The 18,194-nt window shown below is 43.5% G+C and overlaps 1 protein-coding gene across 5 annotated transcripts in view; it reads left to right on the forward strand.

Annotated features, from left to right (window-relative positions):
- Positions 1 to 16,074, forward strand: part of LOC124302320 (GATA-binding factor C-like) — a 63,227-nt gene extending 47,153 nt beyond the window's left edge. For all 5 annotated transcript variants that reach the window (XM_046758363.1, XM_046758366.1, XM_046758367.1 and 2 more), the window contains exons 5-8: positions 2,470 to 2,604; positions 12,856 to 13,045; positions 13,146 to 13,351; positions 13,630 to 16,074. In XM_046758363.1, the coding sequence (XP_046614319.1) occupies positions 2,470 to 2,604; positions 12,856 to 13,045; positions 13,146 to 13,351; positions 13,630 to 13,656 (558 nt within the window). In that variant the 3' untranslated portion in view covers positions 13,657 to 16,074. The remainder of the gene's footprint in view (positions 1 to 2,469; positions 2,605 to 12,855; positions 13,046 to 13,145; positions 13,352 to 13,629) is intronic.
- Positions 16,075 to 18,194: the final 2,120 nt, after the last annotated feature.

The raw sequence follows: 18,194 nt of genomic DNA on the forward strand, positions 1-18,194 counted from the left end.
GTTGGAGGTATAAGGTGGGTTTCTACCGTGCGTGGTAGGCATGGTGGCAGTGGTCAAGTCAACCGGTTCGGAAACTTTCTGTCGGAAAACAATTGACCGTTATGGTTGTAATTAAAACGGCCTTTGATCGCTCTCTATCCGTCAATAAATGGGACGACGGTTTGCGTCTTAAACGGTAGCCGGTTCTTCGTCTTCTGGAACTTTGAACCACCGCGAATCAGCCAAGCGCCAATTACATGTCACAGGTCGTTCATCCTCTCTTCGAATCCTATCGCCGGACAGAAATTTCTTCGCCTACCAATTTGTGTCGGAGATGAAGAGGGAAAGAGAGAGAGAAAGAGAGAGAGAGAGAGACAGGCTTTAATCGCCCAGCTATGCGTACACAATGCCCTCGTTGGTCACTCGCTTGCGTAGAAAAATTTGTGACGGGTAACATATTGTTGGCGAGTTGGTTTTCTCCTCCTTCCCTTTTTCTCCGTCCTGCCTCGTGCTCGATTTCTTCATTTACTATTATCATTATCCAAGACTTTTTTTATTCTACAAATCTCCAACATCCAGCTCTCTCTCTCTCTCTTTCTCTCTCTCTCTCTGTCTCTCGCGCCTTGTTGATCCCTTCAGGCTCGTCTCATGAACCGTTACTCTAAAACGCTTGTAGTTACATTGCACTGGTCTGTTATAATTATTAGTACAAGATCCCACCGCGCTGTCACCAATCATCGCAGTCCTAGATGTCCGGCCAATCAAGATCATTGAGACATAGTCGTTTTGCAAATAACTTCAAGCGTCTGCCGGCAACAGGAACGGTAGAACATAAAAAAACATGAAGATGGCGATTATAACGACGATGATGATGATGATGATGATGATGAGACGACGGCAGAGGGGAGGGTAACGTACATATATGTATACCTTCCTACCTACCTTCGGGGCATCAGAGATCTAGAGCAGATAGGCTCTCCTCCCCTTTTTTCCCATCCATTCCCCCCCGCGTGGTATATTGATGAGGTGGCTGGCTACTGTATTGATTCGCGGTATGTTTAGGGGTTGGTCCGTTGTTCGTTGGTGCCTAAGTCCCAGAGCCTCCGGGGTGCCGCGTTCACCCTTCGAGAGTTCTGTACAGTGTCTGAATACACGAGAAGCACGGATACACTAATACAGTGGACGGTGAACGCCGAGGAACGATAAGATCCTCGTGATAAGACATGATTACACACCGACGTTCGAAACGGCGCAGTGTGGCGCCGACAACGCCACCCTTCGACACGGGCCAACTTTCACACAATCACTCGCCTAATGACACCCTTCGTCTTCTCCGTTCTATCGAAGGACAGTACCAGGTTTAAATCCGAGGTAACGAACGCGTAGGATTTTTCATAAAAGCGTGAAAATTTTTGCAGAGAGGAAAAAATCCCGCGGATTGTAAAAGGAATATCCGCGCCGACTGCAGAGTTTGTTGGGAACGAATGTACGCTGGTTGAACAAAGAGATTAATTTCGTCGCGTAGAAAAGCATCGGAACGTGGCGTTCGCCTCACAAAAGAAAATTTCAATAACTTTACCATTATAGTTATACTATGTATACATGTATATTCCATGGTCGGTGTTACAACTGGCTACAAAGCGTCTCTACAATGGACTCACTCGTATGCGGGGCCGCCGTTCGACAATAGCGGGCAAAGTTTTGTGTTGCCGAGCTGTTTCAGGGCACGGCGAATAAATACCGTGTCATCTTAGGGGTTAAGTGGCCCATAAGGAGCGGGTAAAGCGAACGACGGCACACGCACACTCTCCTCAAACTCCTCGTTCAACGTTCATCCACACAGATCCGACTCGCTATAGTTGCCCCTGAGGGATAATAGACCTTTTTAGTTAAGTGTTTGGCACTTCGTGACGAAGGCACAGGTGCGAGGACCATTCCCGGTCCCGGAGGAGGACTCGGGGCTGCGATGGGCCCCGCAGGACCCCGGACCGAAGGATTAAATGGGCCCGGAGCCAGGCGCTTTACTCTTCGAGTGAAACTGTCAGCTTGGCTTTTTGATCCTTGAAGCTTTTGACGGATTTTTATATAACATTCGCCCCGTTCTTCGCCCTCGAAATGCGTTTCTTGAACCACAGTGAATCGCATCTTTCTCGCCCCTCCCGATACCTTCTGCGTTTCTCTCGTACATATTCGTCGGCTTCCTTTTATACCTTTCTTTAAACTTATTTTGGTTGGTGCGCCCTTTTTCTCTCAAGTTCTTCTAGTCTTTCAGTTTTTTCGTTTTTTTTTTTGAGAGAGAATACTCTAATTTAACTCATGTCGGAGAATAACATTTTCTTTCTATGAGGGATCACATGGTAGCATAACTTAGGTAGCATAACTCGACTTACAATTAGTTTATCACCGCTTTGTGTCTTTACGTGTAATGTACATTAAGCGACCGTTTTACGTATACAGGTGTGATATCTTTTTCTTTCTTTTCCAAAACTGTCCCTGCAGAGTGCTGCACGTAGGGCGGGCACGAGTTGCGCCAACTGTAAAACGGCCACGACGACATTATGGCGGAGGAACCAGGCTGGTGAGCCAGTTTGCAACGCGTGCGGACTGTACTACAAACTTCACAACGTGAGTAAAACATGACTTTTAACAATATTAAACCCATGAATTATCAAAACTTATCCCATTGATAAACCGAGTCGAAAGCGAAGCTCCAATTTTCCAAACGAGTCCATCGGTTTTCCGTAATGCCAGCAAAACGGAACAGCACAGAATTAGCTATCGTTGTTTAAACAGCCAAGGTTATTCGTAAATCGTTGGTTCGATGATCTCACGGTGAAGCACAAGCGACAAGTATTCCTTTATCAGAATCGCAGCGAGGGGGTGAAAGCCTTGCGAAAATAATTGACTGTCCCTCCGCGGCGACAATGGATCAGGATCTGTACAAGGAGAGAGACACACTCGAGGTGCTGTTGTGTCAACAATGATGGGGCGTAGAGTTCCTCGAGGATGGAGCCGTGCTCAACGGCGTGTGACACAGGAAGCGTCGCCACTAGCGGCATCGGCGGTACTCTAGAACCAAGGATGGTGCAACGCTGCAGGCGGCGTCATTTTAGCCACTCGAGGCGTCCCTGCACCTCCGTGCCGCAGTTCAGGATCCGGTAAACGATGAAGCTTTCAGTTTTTGCCGACGATCGGCAAACAAGGGAGGCTATTTCACGATCGTTTGTTCGACTTGCGAACGGAAAACGGAAGTATTTTACGACGAGCTATTGACTGCATTCTGTCTGTTGCAACGCCGCCGCTCCCCTGGTTGATCGCTTCTCTTGGAACAGTTTTTTTCCCCCCTCTCTTCTTTTTTTTCCTTCTTTCTTGTGCTTCTGTCCTACAGCTCGTCGAGGAGACTGCAGTTGCAGCGACAATTTAGGCTAGGACAATTCGAATTTCGGACGGAAAGACCCACCCGGGGTAAAAGGTTGCTTACAATAACGATTCTCCGCGGCATTATAATGGTAACGCGATACTTTCTAAACGATCCTTAAACGATCCCCCATGCCGCCTTTCATAAACGTCGCAGTTCACTTTTTCGTAATGACACACCGGCTTCTGCGACAACCTTTTAAAATCAAACGACGCTACGATGTACGGGGGTATATCGTTTACGCAGGGCGGGTGCAAAACTAACAATGCGGAAAGAAAAATGTAACCGTTTGACCGAATGTTCCGAGTCGCAGCCGAAGAAGCAAACAAAAAAGAAATAAAAAGAAAAGAAGAAGAATGAAACAACGACGAACTATTCCAAGTTCATTTTTTCTTTCATCGTTTCGGAGTTCATTTTCAACGATCTCAGCTAAAAGATTATAACATTATTAATATACAAAGATGACAAATAACTGTTATTATAACGAGAATATCGCCGAGTGATTTCATCTGTGACGGTATAAAGGAAGAGAGAAAAAAACCATCAACAAAAATGGAACAGATGAAGAAAAAAACTTGGTGGACAAAGCAGAGAGAAAAAGGAAAAAAAGAAAGAAAAACAAAACAACCAATTGAAAGAACAGATTACAGCGTATAGATAGTTGCGGTCGTTTGGTGGAGGTAGAGCCGAACGGACATGAGGTAGAGGGTTAATTTCTCGATGACGCTAATTGGGCTGCGCGTTTCCTCTCCGGTAGCAAGACATCCGTCACGCATTTAGACGTTGTCAGTGAGCGTTTGTCTCCCGATGCAGCATCGAGAACAACGAACGGGTCTGTTTACCGGGGAAAGATTTCGAGTGCGGAGAGACGAGGTTTAGGTTTAGGTACACATTTAAGCGGGCCGCAGCCTCCCGTCGTTTACCCGCGCATTTAATCGTCCGTCAAAAATTTACGTCGGCTTTTTCCTGCAGCGCGTACATACGTCATATTGTATATATTCGTGTGTATATATGTATGTATATATTCGTGTATACCTATATCAAGCCACGATCTTATCCATCGGGGAAGATCGAATCTCATTCCAACCGCAACCGTTTTCACTTTATTATTAACCTATTTTTTCCCTTCCACCTTCGCCCTTCAACCCAACTTTTAATACGGTTGCTTTTTTTGTTCAATTCTATAAACAGTCGCTCATTTCCTCTTCTTTATTCTCTTCGGGATTAATTATCGCAGGTGGATGGGTTAACGAAAATGGATAGAATTGCGGGTACGCGGCATAATTATCTTAATCAACATTCTCGGTGTCTTTATCTGATATGTGCAATACATCGGTTTCTCGACAAACGACGAGATTCTTCGATCTCGACGATTCGTAGGTCAAAGTTTCGATTGTCTGATTAATTCTAAATCGGACGAACAATGTTTTTTCAAGTCACATGTAAGTATAAATATCACACGAGTACCTGATAGACTTTTTTTTACTTAGAGTCCTCGATAGTCGCGTACATGCGAATTTCATCATGTGGTATCAAAAACAAAAACCAAAAAAGGGTTCGAAACGGCGCGTGCGAACCAGAAGCTTTGGAGAGGGTTTAAGGACGAGTAAGGACGAAGGATAGGAATAAGGGGTGAGGATCGTCCGAGTATCGCCATCGCGTCGGTGGTTGGTTAGGGACGGCGAATAAAGCCCTGTGCAGGCCAGACACATTTCCTAGTAATCATTAATTAAGCAGAAGGCCTGCTCGGCCCTTCGCTGTACGGCTAAATGCTGATCCCCGCGCTTTCGCGCCGCGGAGTTTCTGCACACGGAGGCACGACGCACGGAAGAATGATAAATCACCCCTTTGGGATCTTCACCCTTCACCGTTTCGCCATTAGAATCTGGCCGATGACCCGAATAATTTTCAACCAACAGTCCGGGCATTCCACGGTGCCGTGAGAATATACGATAAAAAATTCACGCCGATCGGAGACAAGGTCTTCGGACTAGGAGATGATGTGGTAGTAGCTGGAATTGTGAACGTAGCAGCTGACATATTTTATCTCTGCTCTGTGAAGCGTTGGATCTAGGTATATCAACGTGTACGCTTACCTATGGAGGTGGTGGTAATGCCTGTCCGTAAGGAGATACAATATAATATAATATAATATAATATAATATAATATAAGTACACTTATAATGCGGGTATATACCAAATACGAAAGTCAAGCGCGACTCTATGAATCGTGAACAGGCTGGTCGCCGTTGACATTAAGCCGACATATTACAGTCTTGGGCTCAAAGCCTATCTATCTCCGAGAGTAGCAGGATATACGGACACGCACACAGTCCGCCGTATATACTACCTGAGATCTTGTCCCGCAGGTAGATGTACGCGTTTCCTTCACGCTCTTTTACGTCAACGTTTCTACGCATATACATATATATACACAGCTCAGTATCCGCGTAGGTACGTCTAGCGTCTCGTCGACTAGCCTCCAGGGCCCGCAATGCTGGCACCACCAGTCTCTGGGCTCTTTGAAATACCCCGCGATTGATTGTGACCCTGCACTTCGAAGGCTGCTGCTGGTACGTTCGGTTCCCACCGCTGGTCTCGGGATGGACATGGGATTGCGGAGGAAAGAAATCTCCTCGTAGCCTTCCAGCTGGACCATTTTTTTTTCACTCCTAGATCCACCGCACGTGCCACTCTTCGTATCCAAAGTGAGCGCGAGCTTGCGGATGAAATTCCATAACTCGGGCCTCGACGATCTCGAAAAGGTCTTCAGTCCAAAGAGGACGACGAGGTTCGTGCACGGAACGCAACAGCTTCGTCGAATTTCTCGACACGAGAGGAATAATTGTGCGAGTTGCGAAGATTGGTAGCTATACACACATAGCGGTTACACTCGAGGATGGAGAAGAATGAGAAGACGGAACTGAGAAGTCGAGGGACCGGAGAGCAGCTCGACAGATCTGGCGTCGTTAAGATAGAACCTCCGATAACATCCATTCCTATGCTCGTGCAAGTCGCGCCGAAATACAACAGACGCGCGCGATGCTAACGGGTGTCGAAAACGCAGTACAGAGACACTTGGACTCGCGGCTAAAGCTCCTCCTCGAATCGAGACCTTCGTCTTCGACGTCGATTCAACATCCACGAAGTCCAATTCCGTCCTTCGGTTGATGCACTCCTGCAAGCACCTAAACTTGACTCGAGATACCTTCTCAAGAACTGATTGAGAGTAGGAAAAATCGTACACCGTATTTTCTGACCACCTTCTCGATGTTCACCTCATCAATCAGGCAATTCGTGACTAAAGTCCGACATTGAGAATATTGGGAAAGAAGTTCCCAGTGCTCGGTGCACTTTCCAGTTGTTATTGAAAATCAGTGTTCAGGTAAATCAGAGGACCTTATAGCCGTACCATCAGTAGCCATAGCCTCGGATTCTACGCAACGAATATGGCCGCCAGTGGTACGTTTATCCTACGCGATGAAAGGCAGGATCGATTAAGGCCATTTGGATCGAAGATGGTGAGCCGGAGTGCGTTTGGCGAGAACCGGACGATCGAAAGACCGAGAATTCGGTTCGAACTTCGTTTTTGTCCGACTCCTACGCAGGGGATTATCCTGTTGCAGGCGGAACGAGGCGACAAGTTGCGCAGCGAAGCATGTCGGATGTGGAGAAACGGTGACTGGACCGCTATGAAGAAGACGCGACCCGGTACACGAGGAGAGGCATGCACGCCAAGGAAACGGCCGAGCAGTATAATCCTAACGATCTTGCGATCCTTACCGCTGATTAGAGCGGCCGGCGACAGAAGCGTTTATATTTTTAGCGCAGTATATTTCGAGACTTGTGTTATACATATGTACGACTATATGTTATACGCACGGTCCGGCTGTTGTGACAGTTTTGACGGGTTCATTTTAAATTCCCCGCTCTCTCGATTATCTTCACAGCTATATACCCCTTTATACATTCACGCTTATTATGCCACCCCGACATATCCGTGCTACCTAACTAATTTGCAAACTTTTTATACAACCGTTCGGACACTCCCGGAGATTTGGAGATGGTAGATGTTTTCTCGTGTAAATATCCGATCAGTTTCGCTTCGCAGATAGAACTCCGTTGGGGTTACGATGTTCCGAGTGAAATTGGAATCATTTCACGTTGTCTTCGGGACTAGCATAGTCGTATTTGTCCTTAATTGCAGTTTATATGCCTAGACACTGAATTCTCTTCGTTCTACGAGCGTTTTGGTTGATGTGAAAATTCGACTCAAGTATATGGTCGTCGTTGAGACCAGTTTCCAGAACAAGGTTACACTGTAATTATGGAAAAATTGATCAACGCGTCGGCTCAACATTCCGAAAGTCTCCTAAAACGTTGGTACATAATTACTGAACTCCGTGACGAATCTACGCAATAAAACCCGATGAAAGGTGATTAAAAAATTTTAAACTCTTGTACAGTGTCCTAACAACTTTCTTCAATTATTGAAATTGGTTAGTTTTTTTTTTAAAGGATTGGACTCGAACAAAGTTGGAAGTAATTATTTTCATTGATCAAACCTTCAATGTCCGTCTGAACAAGCGTTTCGCAATTTCAATGATCAAACTCAAAGATTCGAGATCACTTAGGCTGATCTAACCTCGAAAAGGTTTTTGTGTAGAGCGGATAAGCATAAATGAAAATTTCTCGTTTTTATTACGTTTGATTGCTTTCATAGAATTGTCTGTAGTGACGGAATTTAATAATGGTTTTGAAAAACTGTTAATACACACGAGACGAAAGTTTGGATACTTCTACGATATTGATTCCCAGTTTTCAGGGCCACTCTAATTAACGTTTGGAAAATTTAGAGGTGCCTCTTTTACCGCAGGTCTCTCTCTCTTTCTCTTTCTCTCTCTCTCTCTCTCTATATATATATATATATACATGTACAACATCACTTTTGTAAATATAATATGCGAGGAATGCAGACTAATTAATTGCCGTCGTCTGTGACGTGCCGCATATTAGCTATGTACATAATTAGTGATCATATTTTTCAAAGCGATGGAAATTTTTCCGAAACTTTCTTTCCCTCGTCTTCATTCGCTGCAACATCCTCCTGCAGGGTTCAATTTCCCGAAATTAATAATTTCCCATAACGCCGCTCCGTTCGGAGATTGCTACTAGCGATAATAATTTATCGCGAGTTTCTGACGGAAGACGTCATCGCGGTTAAAAGATCCGGTGTTTCCCATGGTAAATCTCGTCTTGTCTAAAGTCCTCCTGTCCTCGGTCTCTTGCCGATATGATCTGAATTCGTCGGTCTAATGCTCGTTCCTCGATAAATATAGAAATACCAGAGGCGTGTTGGTCGCCATGCATCATGCGATGCTTCCATGAACGTACCTGCCATACGCGTCCAGAGCCATCGTTCGTTCGTTTTCGATCGGGACGAGATAAGCGCATGTAATTTTAGGACTTTCCTCACCCGCTGTTGCACACAACGAATCCTTGGGTGCCTATCGCTACTGCTTGACTGACTCGTCGAAGCTTTTATCAACGCCCGAATCGCGGCTCGTGCCAAAACGTCTGCCGACTTCCTCGGGACGCAACCGGATGCGAAACGACCTCTTAAATCGTAATTTACTGATCCGAGATGGCACGTCGCGTGACTTCCGGTATTGAGACGGAATTTCTGCGCTCGGCTAATCGGCTCCGGTGTTACGGCTCACAAATATCCTCGACTATGCAGGGCTAAACGTCCCGGTGATGCGGAGGCCAATTCACGATCGGACGGATGCGCGAGGGCCGCCAAGGCGGCTTAATCGCTTCGTCGGCTTCTCTCTAATGTGCTAATTTCTCTTATCTACTCAGTTTTATAATCGCTCGTTGTCTCGTTGTGTACGTATAGCTATAAGTTTTCTTACGTTTTACACTTCACCATTCGCCGTAGCTTAGAGCTGGCACTTTTCTCGATACGATACCATTTAATCATTCAAGATGACGAGCCGACGCTTCCGGTACCTGAATCAAAATTCACAACGGCACCATGACGCGCAATTATATTACCGCCAACTACACATACCAGCTATGCATACTCGTTCAACCGCTGATGTGTGCGCTTTGTCTGTGCACCAACTCTGATTGCTTCTAATTCATACTCCGACTCCTTATTGATGAAATCGTTTGTCGAATGAAGAGATCAGAGAAGATGTATCGAACCATGTTATATCAAATCATCAAAAGATAACCACGATTTTCTGTGTGAGAAAGAGAGAGAGCTGTTGGTAATCCGACGGGGATGAGCTACACCCCATTAGCATGATCGGAATATGATTTAATCGCGTCTATGGAGGAAGTTGTAAAATGTTTTACGAAGAAACAGCGTAAAATTTGTGCCCCGAAGATCGTCGTCGTCTTGCAGAACAGTAATTGATATTCGTTTCACAGAGTATTATATAGGCATATACACATTCATCGATGTCTCTGCTCATTCAACTGCGGATGGACAAGCCGCCTCACCCGTGACGTAGACAACAAATACATTAAAGCGGCGTCAATGATCGACAGAAGGATCTACGGATCCCGACATACGCACGAGTGATGAATTCATCGAGGAATCGACTATAAGTCGAATTACGGGTTCGAAAAAGCGTTGACCGTTGCAACTGATCGATTCCATTCATCTTCTTTGGTCTGATATGAATCGAGTTTTCGCGAAATGAAAAAACCTCCGGTAAATCGCATCGGGAAACTTTCGGTTTCAATTTTGTTGCACACTTTTTCCTTTGCCAATAAAAAACGAAAATGCCGAGCCTTGTAATCCTGCATGCAGAGAACGTTGATCTCCAGGTTCTTGCGTCGTGTGTGACCACATCCATCTACTGGTCGTCAACCGACGGCATTGGCAGGTCCTTTTGTTTACCAAGCCTTCTGCCTTGCATTTATCTTCTCTGTTTTTTCAACGCACATCGCACTTTCGGACTTACGTACACTCGAGATCGATCCATTCCCTATTAACGATATAACCCATCTTATTGTATTCAAATTTCGCCTCGCCATCCCGCGTGTTCTGCAAAACGTTATCGAAACCTTTGAGCTTGGGTATACATGCTGAAGGGTTCTGTCTTACATCTCTCGAATTTGCGGCTGGACATCGATATTTTCATTTTGATCGACGTTAAGAAGTTCAACTGTATAAGTGCTGGTCAAGATTGCCGATTTGAGTAATCTCAATAATTCTTGTTACGTAGTGAACTGTCAGGATATGATTTACTTATCGACTCGATGGAGTTTTGATCATAATTTTCAATAGCGGTGACTCATGACGAAACAACGTGGAAATTGAACACTTCGTCGGTCGCCGAAGCTGCGTGTAAGAAGGATGGTCTCCGACGTTAAGCGAGATGTGCAGTCAGCGGTGGAGCTGAAGTTTAATTCGTGAAATTTGGTCAATTGCATAATTCCGAAAAGTGTCATTGACCGTCTGGCACTCGGGTGGTTCAGGGTTGGGTGAAACGGAGTTGGAAAAAAACCGAAAAAACGATGAGAGGAGTGGGAAAGGGAGGAGAGAAGAGGAGGAAGAGAACGGAACCCGATGTTCAGTACCAGGAACCTCTTTTCCTACGTTGTCAGTTGCCTCACGTCTCGCCTCGCCGACTACAAAGCAGAAAGCCCGCCCGCAACGCGTTTACCCTCAACGACACACGCGTGTCCCTCTCTCTCTCTCTCCATCTCTCTCCCGATTCTCCCCCACTGTCGCGTCGTATGTAGGTACATACCTTCTTATTTCGCGGTTGAAATATCATCATCGTTGAGCATGTGCGTACATCGCCACACCGCACGAACACATCCGTCGTATAAATTGCTCGAAATCTTCCTACGGTCGCTTCGACGATGACGTTTAATGTAACCCACTCTCGGCGTTTTACCGCCGCTGCGAAGCGGGGAATTCGCCTCGTGCATGTCGATTTGCTAATTGTAACCGACTATGATACCAGGAATCTGAGAGATTTCTTAATTGCGTCGGACGTCGTTGTCTGCAGTCTCCGTGTCAACTGGCTACAGTTCATTCTGTCAGTTGTACCCGGTCTTCTTCATTCCCTTGCTATCATCGACTGCGTTTTCTCGAATTTACACTCTGACGTGAGGATAAATTCACAAATTAGGTAATTTAAACTGTTTATAAATCATTGGATTTGAAAGTTCACTGCTTTGTTTCGTTAGCATCGGACTCCAAACCTCAGCACCTCTTAGTACCAATAGAAAAATTGTCGAAACACGGCAATTCTGCGGAAAAAATATCGCGGTTAAGCCATAGGACGTACAATAACCGTGATTGATGTATAAAATGAATCCATTCGTCGCCGCGTCTGCAGACGTTGTAATAACGAGAAACGAAAGGCGGAGTAGGTAGATCGTTGTTGCAGGTAGGTAAGCATATCGACCTATTAAGTATCGGATATTCCTCGTCGCGTTGTAGGTACCCAAGATTATTCTCTATGAGGTACATTGAAACGGCGTGGTGTGTTGGGTATAAAGTCGAAGCGTGACTAGAGAACCTCTCTCGAGATGCAGGCGCATTGCGTCAGCGTCTCATTGTTTCAGCACTGTCTGTAATATATCCTTGGGTAATATCTCTCACCCCGGCTTAGCTCACTCATGGATCGTATACACCTAATGCCCGACACAAATATACCCACAGTGACACGTCAATCCCGTTTCTTCTACTCCGACGTCCTCGAACATGACGCAGAAGATTCACTCCGGGACTTCCCAAGGCGAGATGAGAAGATTTTCGAACTTCAAGGCCAATCCCAAGCCGAGGCTTTGCAGGAATCTTGCCAACTGCGCCAGTCCATGACAAAATTACTTTCATGTTTTCTCGAATCCAATAGCAGTGCGAATACTTTATCTAATTGGCGGTGTTGGGCTTCATAAATATCCACCGATCCTAGTCGAGCGGAATTTGGAAAAAAGTACGGGGTTGAAAGGTCGTTCACCTCGGGGTGCAGGCCAGATTGTCGGATAATTTTTTCCGCGTCTGCAGCGTTTTCTTTCTCGTTAGGTAGTCTTGGAGCGTATTTTCCACACGTCAAGACGGGGTGCTGCGGGGGTGTTTTTTCCTCCGCTGGTTAGTTCGGGTGCGTTTCGCTGTCTTCTATTTTTCCAGGTTTTTGCCCTTGGGAGACCTACGTTTTTGCGCCACCGTCACCGGCGTCAGTAGACACGCGTTTTCTCTGTCTAGTCCCGATAGTCCCCGTCCCTGTCTGGAGCTCGTCTAGCCTTTGGAACACCCTGCATCTTCAGACTTTAGTCTTCGACTAGCGGCCGGTCTATTTTTACCCAAGTGACACTTCGTGTAGAGAGCTGGTGGATTCGACTCGCAGAATTCTGATGGATATCCGCGGAAAGCCCTGCTTAGGTATAGTCAAACCAACCTCAAAGAGTATTTTCCTTTATTATTTCAGGTGAACCGACCACTGACGATGAAGAAAGAGGGAATACAGACGCGGAATCGAAAGCTGTCGTCGAAGAGTAAAAAGAAGAAGGCTGGCGGGTGTCTCGGCCTCGGTGGCGTCATGGGGGACATGATCAAGGCCGGGGGCCACCTCGACCTCGATAACAAGCCGTTCCACTCCGGGTTCGGATCGCCGATGGGTGAGTATCACCGCTCCAGAGTTTTCAAATTCCTTCTTGTCTCCTAGGTACACTTCGCACGCCGAGTTTGACCGTCCTTTCGAACGCTCTATATTTGCAGGCACGTCACAGCATCATCACTCGATGCATCCCGCGATGCAGCACTACATGTATCACACGGGGGTTGGAGTCACGGGGGGACTTCACCAGGGCTTTGCTCCACCTCCGGCACCACCGCCGATTCATCCTCATTCCCATTCGCATTCCCACTCACACCACATGGCCAGTCTTCAGGGTCTCCAGTTGGCCGCTACCACGAATGCCATGGTGAGTCGATTTCAGGGTTCTTCTTTGTCCTTCGAATCATCCGGGCCTTTATTCTTTACGAACGGAGTTTACTGTCACGCGGCGAAGTCATTCGTGTGGATAGAATCAAAAACTTACATCCGCACAATAGATCGATCCGTCGTTTTGAATGTCGACGTATTTGGTTCAGAGACCAATTTCACAAAAATCTGGACAACAGTCTTCAAAGTCGGAGAGTTCATTCCTCGCCGAGTCAAATGGAGGCAGTCGACATTTTATTTTCCTATTCTCTATTTCAGACCGGGTGGAGAACAGAGTACACATGAATCGCGAATGGCGATTGATGCAGGACGCAGCCCACCACTCTGACACAAGCTTTCTAAAACTACGTATGACGATTGAAAGATAATGTTGTTTTTCGTTTGTTTCTTTTTTCATCCTTAAAAAAAAATCTTTTTCACAATCCCAGCAGAAGGAATATTATTTACGTAAACTATAGCCAAACAGTGGATAAAGTAAATGAATGAATAAGTAATTTTATCGAGTTAAAAAAAAAAGAAATTGTGACACGCAGGTGTGGAAACTGCGGAATTATTTTGTACATATGTATAGTATAAATATAGGGCCTAGCGCCCCGGCCCCAAGTACAAACGAAGTCAGCTATTGTATCGAGTCTTATATTTGTAAATAGTGAGATATAACGTTAATATGGTATGAAGTATATGATAAGTATGAATATTCGCATCGTTGAAAGCTTCGTCAAGTGTCGAGGTGAGTATGTACAGTACGTGCAGATCCTGTACTGAACACCGTCGCCTCGAAAGGCGCGCACCTTATCGCGACTTTGAGGGCATGAAGCCCGAAGGTTGTGCGTAATTACAGGAATTTCACGATGCGACGTTGCACTTTAGAAGTGAACTATTTGTATGAACTAGTTTATAAATTTTAAGTATTGTGCAATTTTAAGTTATAATGCAATTGTTACGTACGGTCGGCCGTTCGTCGAACTAAAGTCAACGGCCATCTTGGCTCCGCGTTATCGACTGGATTCGGCAAAATTTGCCTCGTAACGAGAGACGAAAATTCCTGACTCCGTCGTGGAATATCCCAGGTGGATATTCAGGGTGTTGAAAACAGAACACCGACACAGATTTTGCTCTGCAAGCAGCATATGGCGATTGGTTTCAGTTCCAGGAGAATCCCTCCGCACCCGCAGCGGTCGTACGTATTCGTGTGTTGTACCGTCTAGTGATAAAAATGCTCTTGGCGGTTACGATTAATTGCAACAAATCGCGAAGGCTGATGATGTATGACTCAAGGTACATAATTATCATGCGTATATAATATAATGAAATGAATAGTTACCGCCAAGTAGCGTATACATATATGTATATGTATACATACATATACATATATATATATATATGTGTATGTATGTATATATATATATATATATATATATATATAGTTTATAGTCAACGGAGAATTGTAAATTTTGTATCTTCAAGATTCTGTATCGTTATACATACATACATATATTATATATGTATATGTATATATACACAATATTTACAAAAAGTAAGTAATCATAATATTGGTAACAATAAAATCCGTAGCAGTAACAAGAACATCAACAAGAACAACAATAACAGTAACAACCATAATGTTAATATATTGATTAAATTATCGTGCGATAATTATTATTATTATACATGCGTATAGATATAACTTTAATACATATACACATATATGTGTGAATGAAGGGAAGTAATTGTGCATAAATAGAATTTAATTGAAATAATAACTAGGTAGTCAGAGTATTAAATATATTATTATAATATGATATAACTCTCTTTTGAGTTGAGACCACATTGTGATTTTCGATTTTAGAGTTTACTTACTCTATTATAGTGTAATTAAATTACTGATTGAAATTCTATGTCAATAAAAAAAAAAAAAAAAAAAAAAATGAAGGGAAATATATACATACATATATATACATATATATACATATGTATATAAATATATATATGATTGTGTCGTTGTTGAAGGAAAATTATGACGAACTCACTGGGTGAAAATTGAAAAGTAAAACAAAATATCCACGAACGATTCTTTAACGTATAGACAATTGAAGCCGTTGCGATTTTCCAAAGGACTGAAGTGTTGTAGAATTTTTGAAAATCGTAACACCGGAATTTGATACGAATCTATACACATGCGCATACATATGCATACACGTGTGTGTGTGCGTGTATATATATATATATATATATATATATATCTGTTGAGGGAAAAAAATATAGTGAAATGGAAACAGATTGAAAAAGAGGGAAAAAAAAGAAACCAACAATATGCATACATATATATAAATATATATGTGTGGGTCTGTGTGTGTATGTATGTGCGTGCGTGTCTGTGGTGTGTGTGTGTCTACATAGTATTACTAGAAATTAGACTGTAGACTGTATAAAAATACGATTTTTAAATGAAAATAAAAGATTCACCGTATATACCATACATATATATTAAATATATATACATATATTACATATATATATACATATACATATATATATGTATACATCAAGAAAGAAAAAAAGAAGAAATTGAATAAGAAATTAAATCAAATTTTAAAAAACTCGAGATTGCGAGTGTGTAACGAAAGGCGACACGGTGTAAATGTATGTAAAATATTATTGTAAAAAAGTTTTAACTTAAAATAAATTAAATGATAAATCATACCACTTCAATTAAAAATTTTTTACATTACTATGACAACGATAATCTTCTCTTTTTCAACTCAATATCAATTCCGCAGAACGCTGAATCGGCTAATCCGCGCTCGCTGGCCATGATTTAACAGATCCTGTATATGTTATTCACTCATCCAGAACAAGCCATGTAAAGTTAAACGATTAATTGACCGCATGCTGTGCAGTTCGTTCGTACCCGACTTTCCTTGCCATTCGCTGAATGGATGGTTTGTAAAAAAAGATGACTGACAGCTGGAACAGCGCGTGTAAGTTTATAAAGAATGTATTAATGCACCGCAACCGATCGTGTGACGGCAAATAACGAATAGAATTTATGCAACGTTAATTATTCGCCTGTATTGTTTGCGAGGTAATTTTTTTTATTTTCTTTCTTTTTTTTTTTTGTTCATCTCGTAACATCTACGAATAACCTCATCCTGCGTGTGAACAATAACCGTCATGCATCATCATAAGTATAATAACTTTTCAGTGGTATTACTACAAGTCTTTTTTCACATGTGTATAAATATATATATATGTATATATATACATATTTTTTTTTTCATTTTGATTTAGAGTCATCGAGTGAAGATCGATCATTTATTACATTATTATATCCTTGATCGAATAACTAAACATATTCAATTTTGCTAGCTGTCAGTCTCGAATTACCTAATCTTCCGCCCAAGGTACGGGATTTGGTTTTTTCGAATCTACAAATAGAGCTGCGAAATCAGGAAGAAGACAAAAAATAATTATACGCTACGGTGTATTGATTTTTACCTTTTCATCTACGAGTAAAGCGTGACTGAATAGTGTGAGACCGGAAGGGACCAATATTCAAAGTAAAATCGGATTGATTTTAGCGTTACGTAAAGACGTTTGTCTTGTCTTTTTTTTCATCTTCTCTCTCCGCAACCACATCGACGCAACAGGATGTAGCTATCCAAGCCATCCGCTGTTACACTGACATTTAATACGCGACCGATCACGCGAGAGTCTGCATCGTTACTTTCGAATATTTCGTTAACTATTTCTAATTACTTCTGCGCAGTCGAGGTAGCCAGATATCAATTTATCTAGATCAGCATCGATCTCTCATCGAATTAAAATATACCGCAGAGCGTGGAAGCTGATCTCTTCGTACCGAAAACATATGCTTCAGGGTGATAATGAATGGGCTTTATGGTTCTCGTTAAATTTATGTGCAATTTGCGTTCAGACACGGTTGAAATTGCGTGAAGAATGGCGCGAAAAGTTGTCAAATCAAGTTCGATTCTTACTGCTAGGTAACCCGGAGTATTTATCCAATTTACTGTGACCAGTGGATGTATACATAGATCGAAAAAAAAAAACCTGCGGTTGGATACGTAAAAGTTTATTGTATTTTGAACTGCAGAACTGGAGGTACGATGACCGATGGAATTTGGTTGCATATTCCGGTTGATCGTAGAAGCAGATAGTCGGTTCAACTGGGCCACAACATCCAGCCGTATCCAGAGTAACGATTGCAGAGTGTATTACATACACAAGTATTACAGACACGCGGTTAGTATTTACACATACGCTGGGTATTCACGTGATGTTTATTTACTCCGTATGGATGGGATATTGACGAGGGTAGATCACGATAAAACACGAAGCTCGTCCTCTCTCCGCGTGTTCGTGACGCGGTCGCTGCTGAAGTGAAATAAAAAAAAATCTATCGCGAAGCAGAAAAGTTAATCCGAATCCTGAGGGGTCTCCTGCAGTTAGGGATCGTCGAATACTGCGTTCGCCACCGAGTTGTTCCTCTCATTTCACGGTGAATTTAATTTCGAGGCAAACCTAAGTCCGGACAGCTGTCGGTCAGAGGGCGACCCGCGAACTCGGGAGAAAGAAGACCGAAATCCAAATGGTGACCGGGATTTGTCTAATCCCGCTGGGATCGGTCACCAAGGACCTCGACTTTCCGACTAACGCAACGGAAGAAACGGAGAAGATCTCGTCCCTGCACCATCTGAGAAGCACACGGCGAACCTGCAGAAGGCAATGTTTCGATTGCTTGGATCTATCTAAGAATAAGCTCGACGAGCGCAATATGGATCACTTGACTTCGGAGAATTGCC

This window comes from Neodiprion virginianus, chromosome 4 (genome assembly GCF_021901495.1).
Source record: "Neodiprion virginianus isolate iyNeoVirg1 chromosome 4, iyNeoVirg1.1, whole genome shotgun sequence".
NCBI lineage: Eukaryota > Metazoa > Arthropoda > Insecta > Hymenoptera > Diprionidae > Neodiprion > Neodiprion virginianus.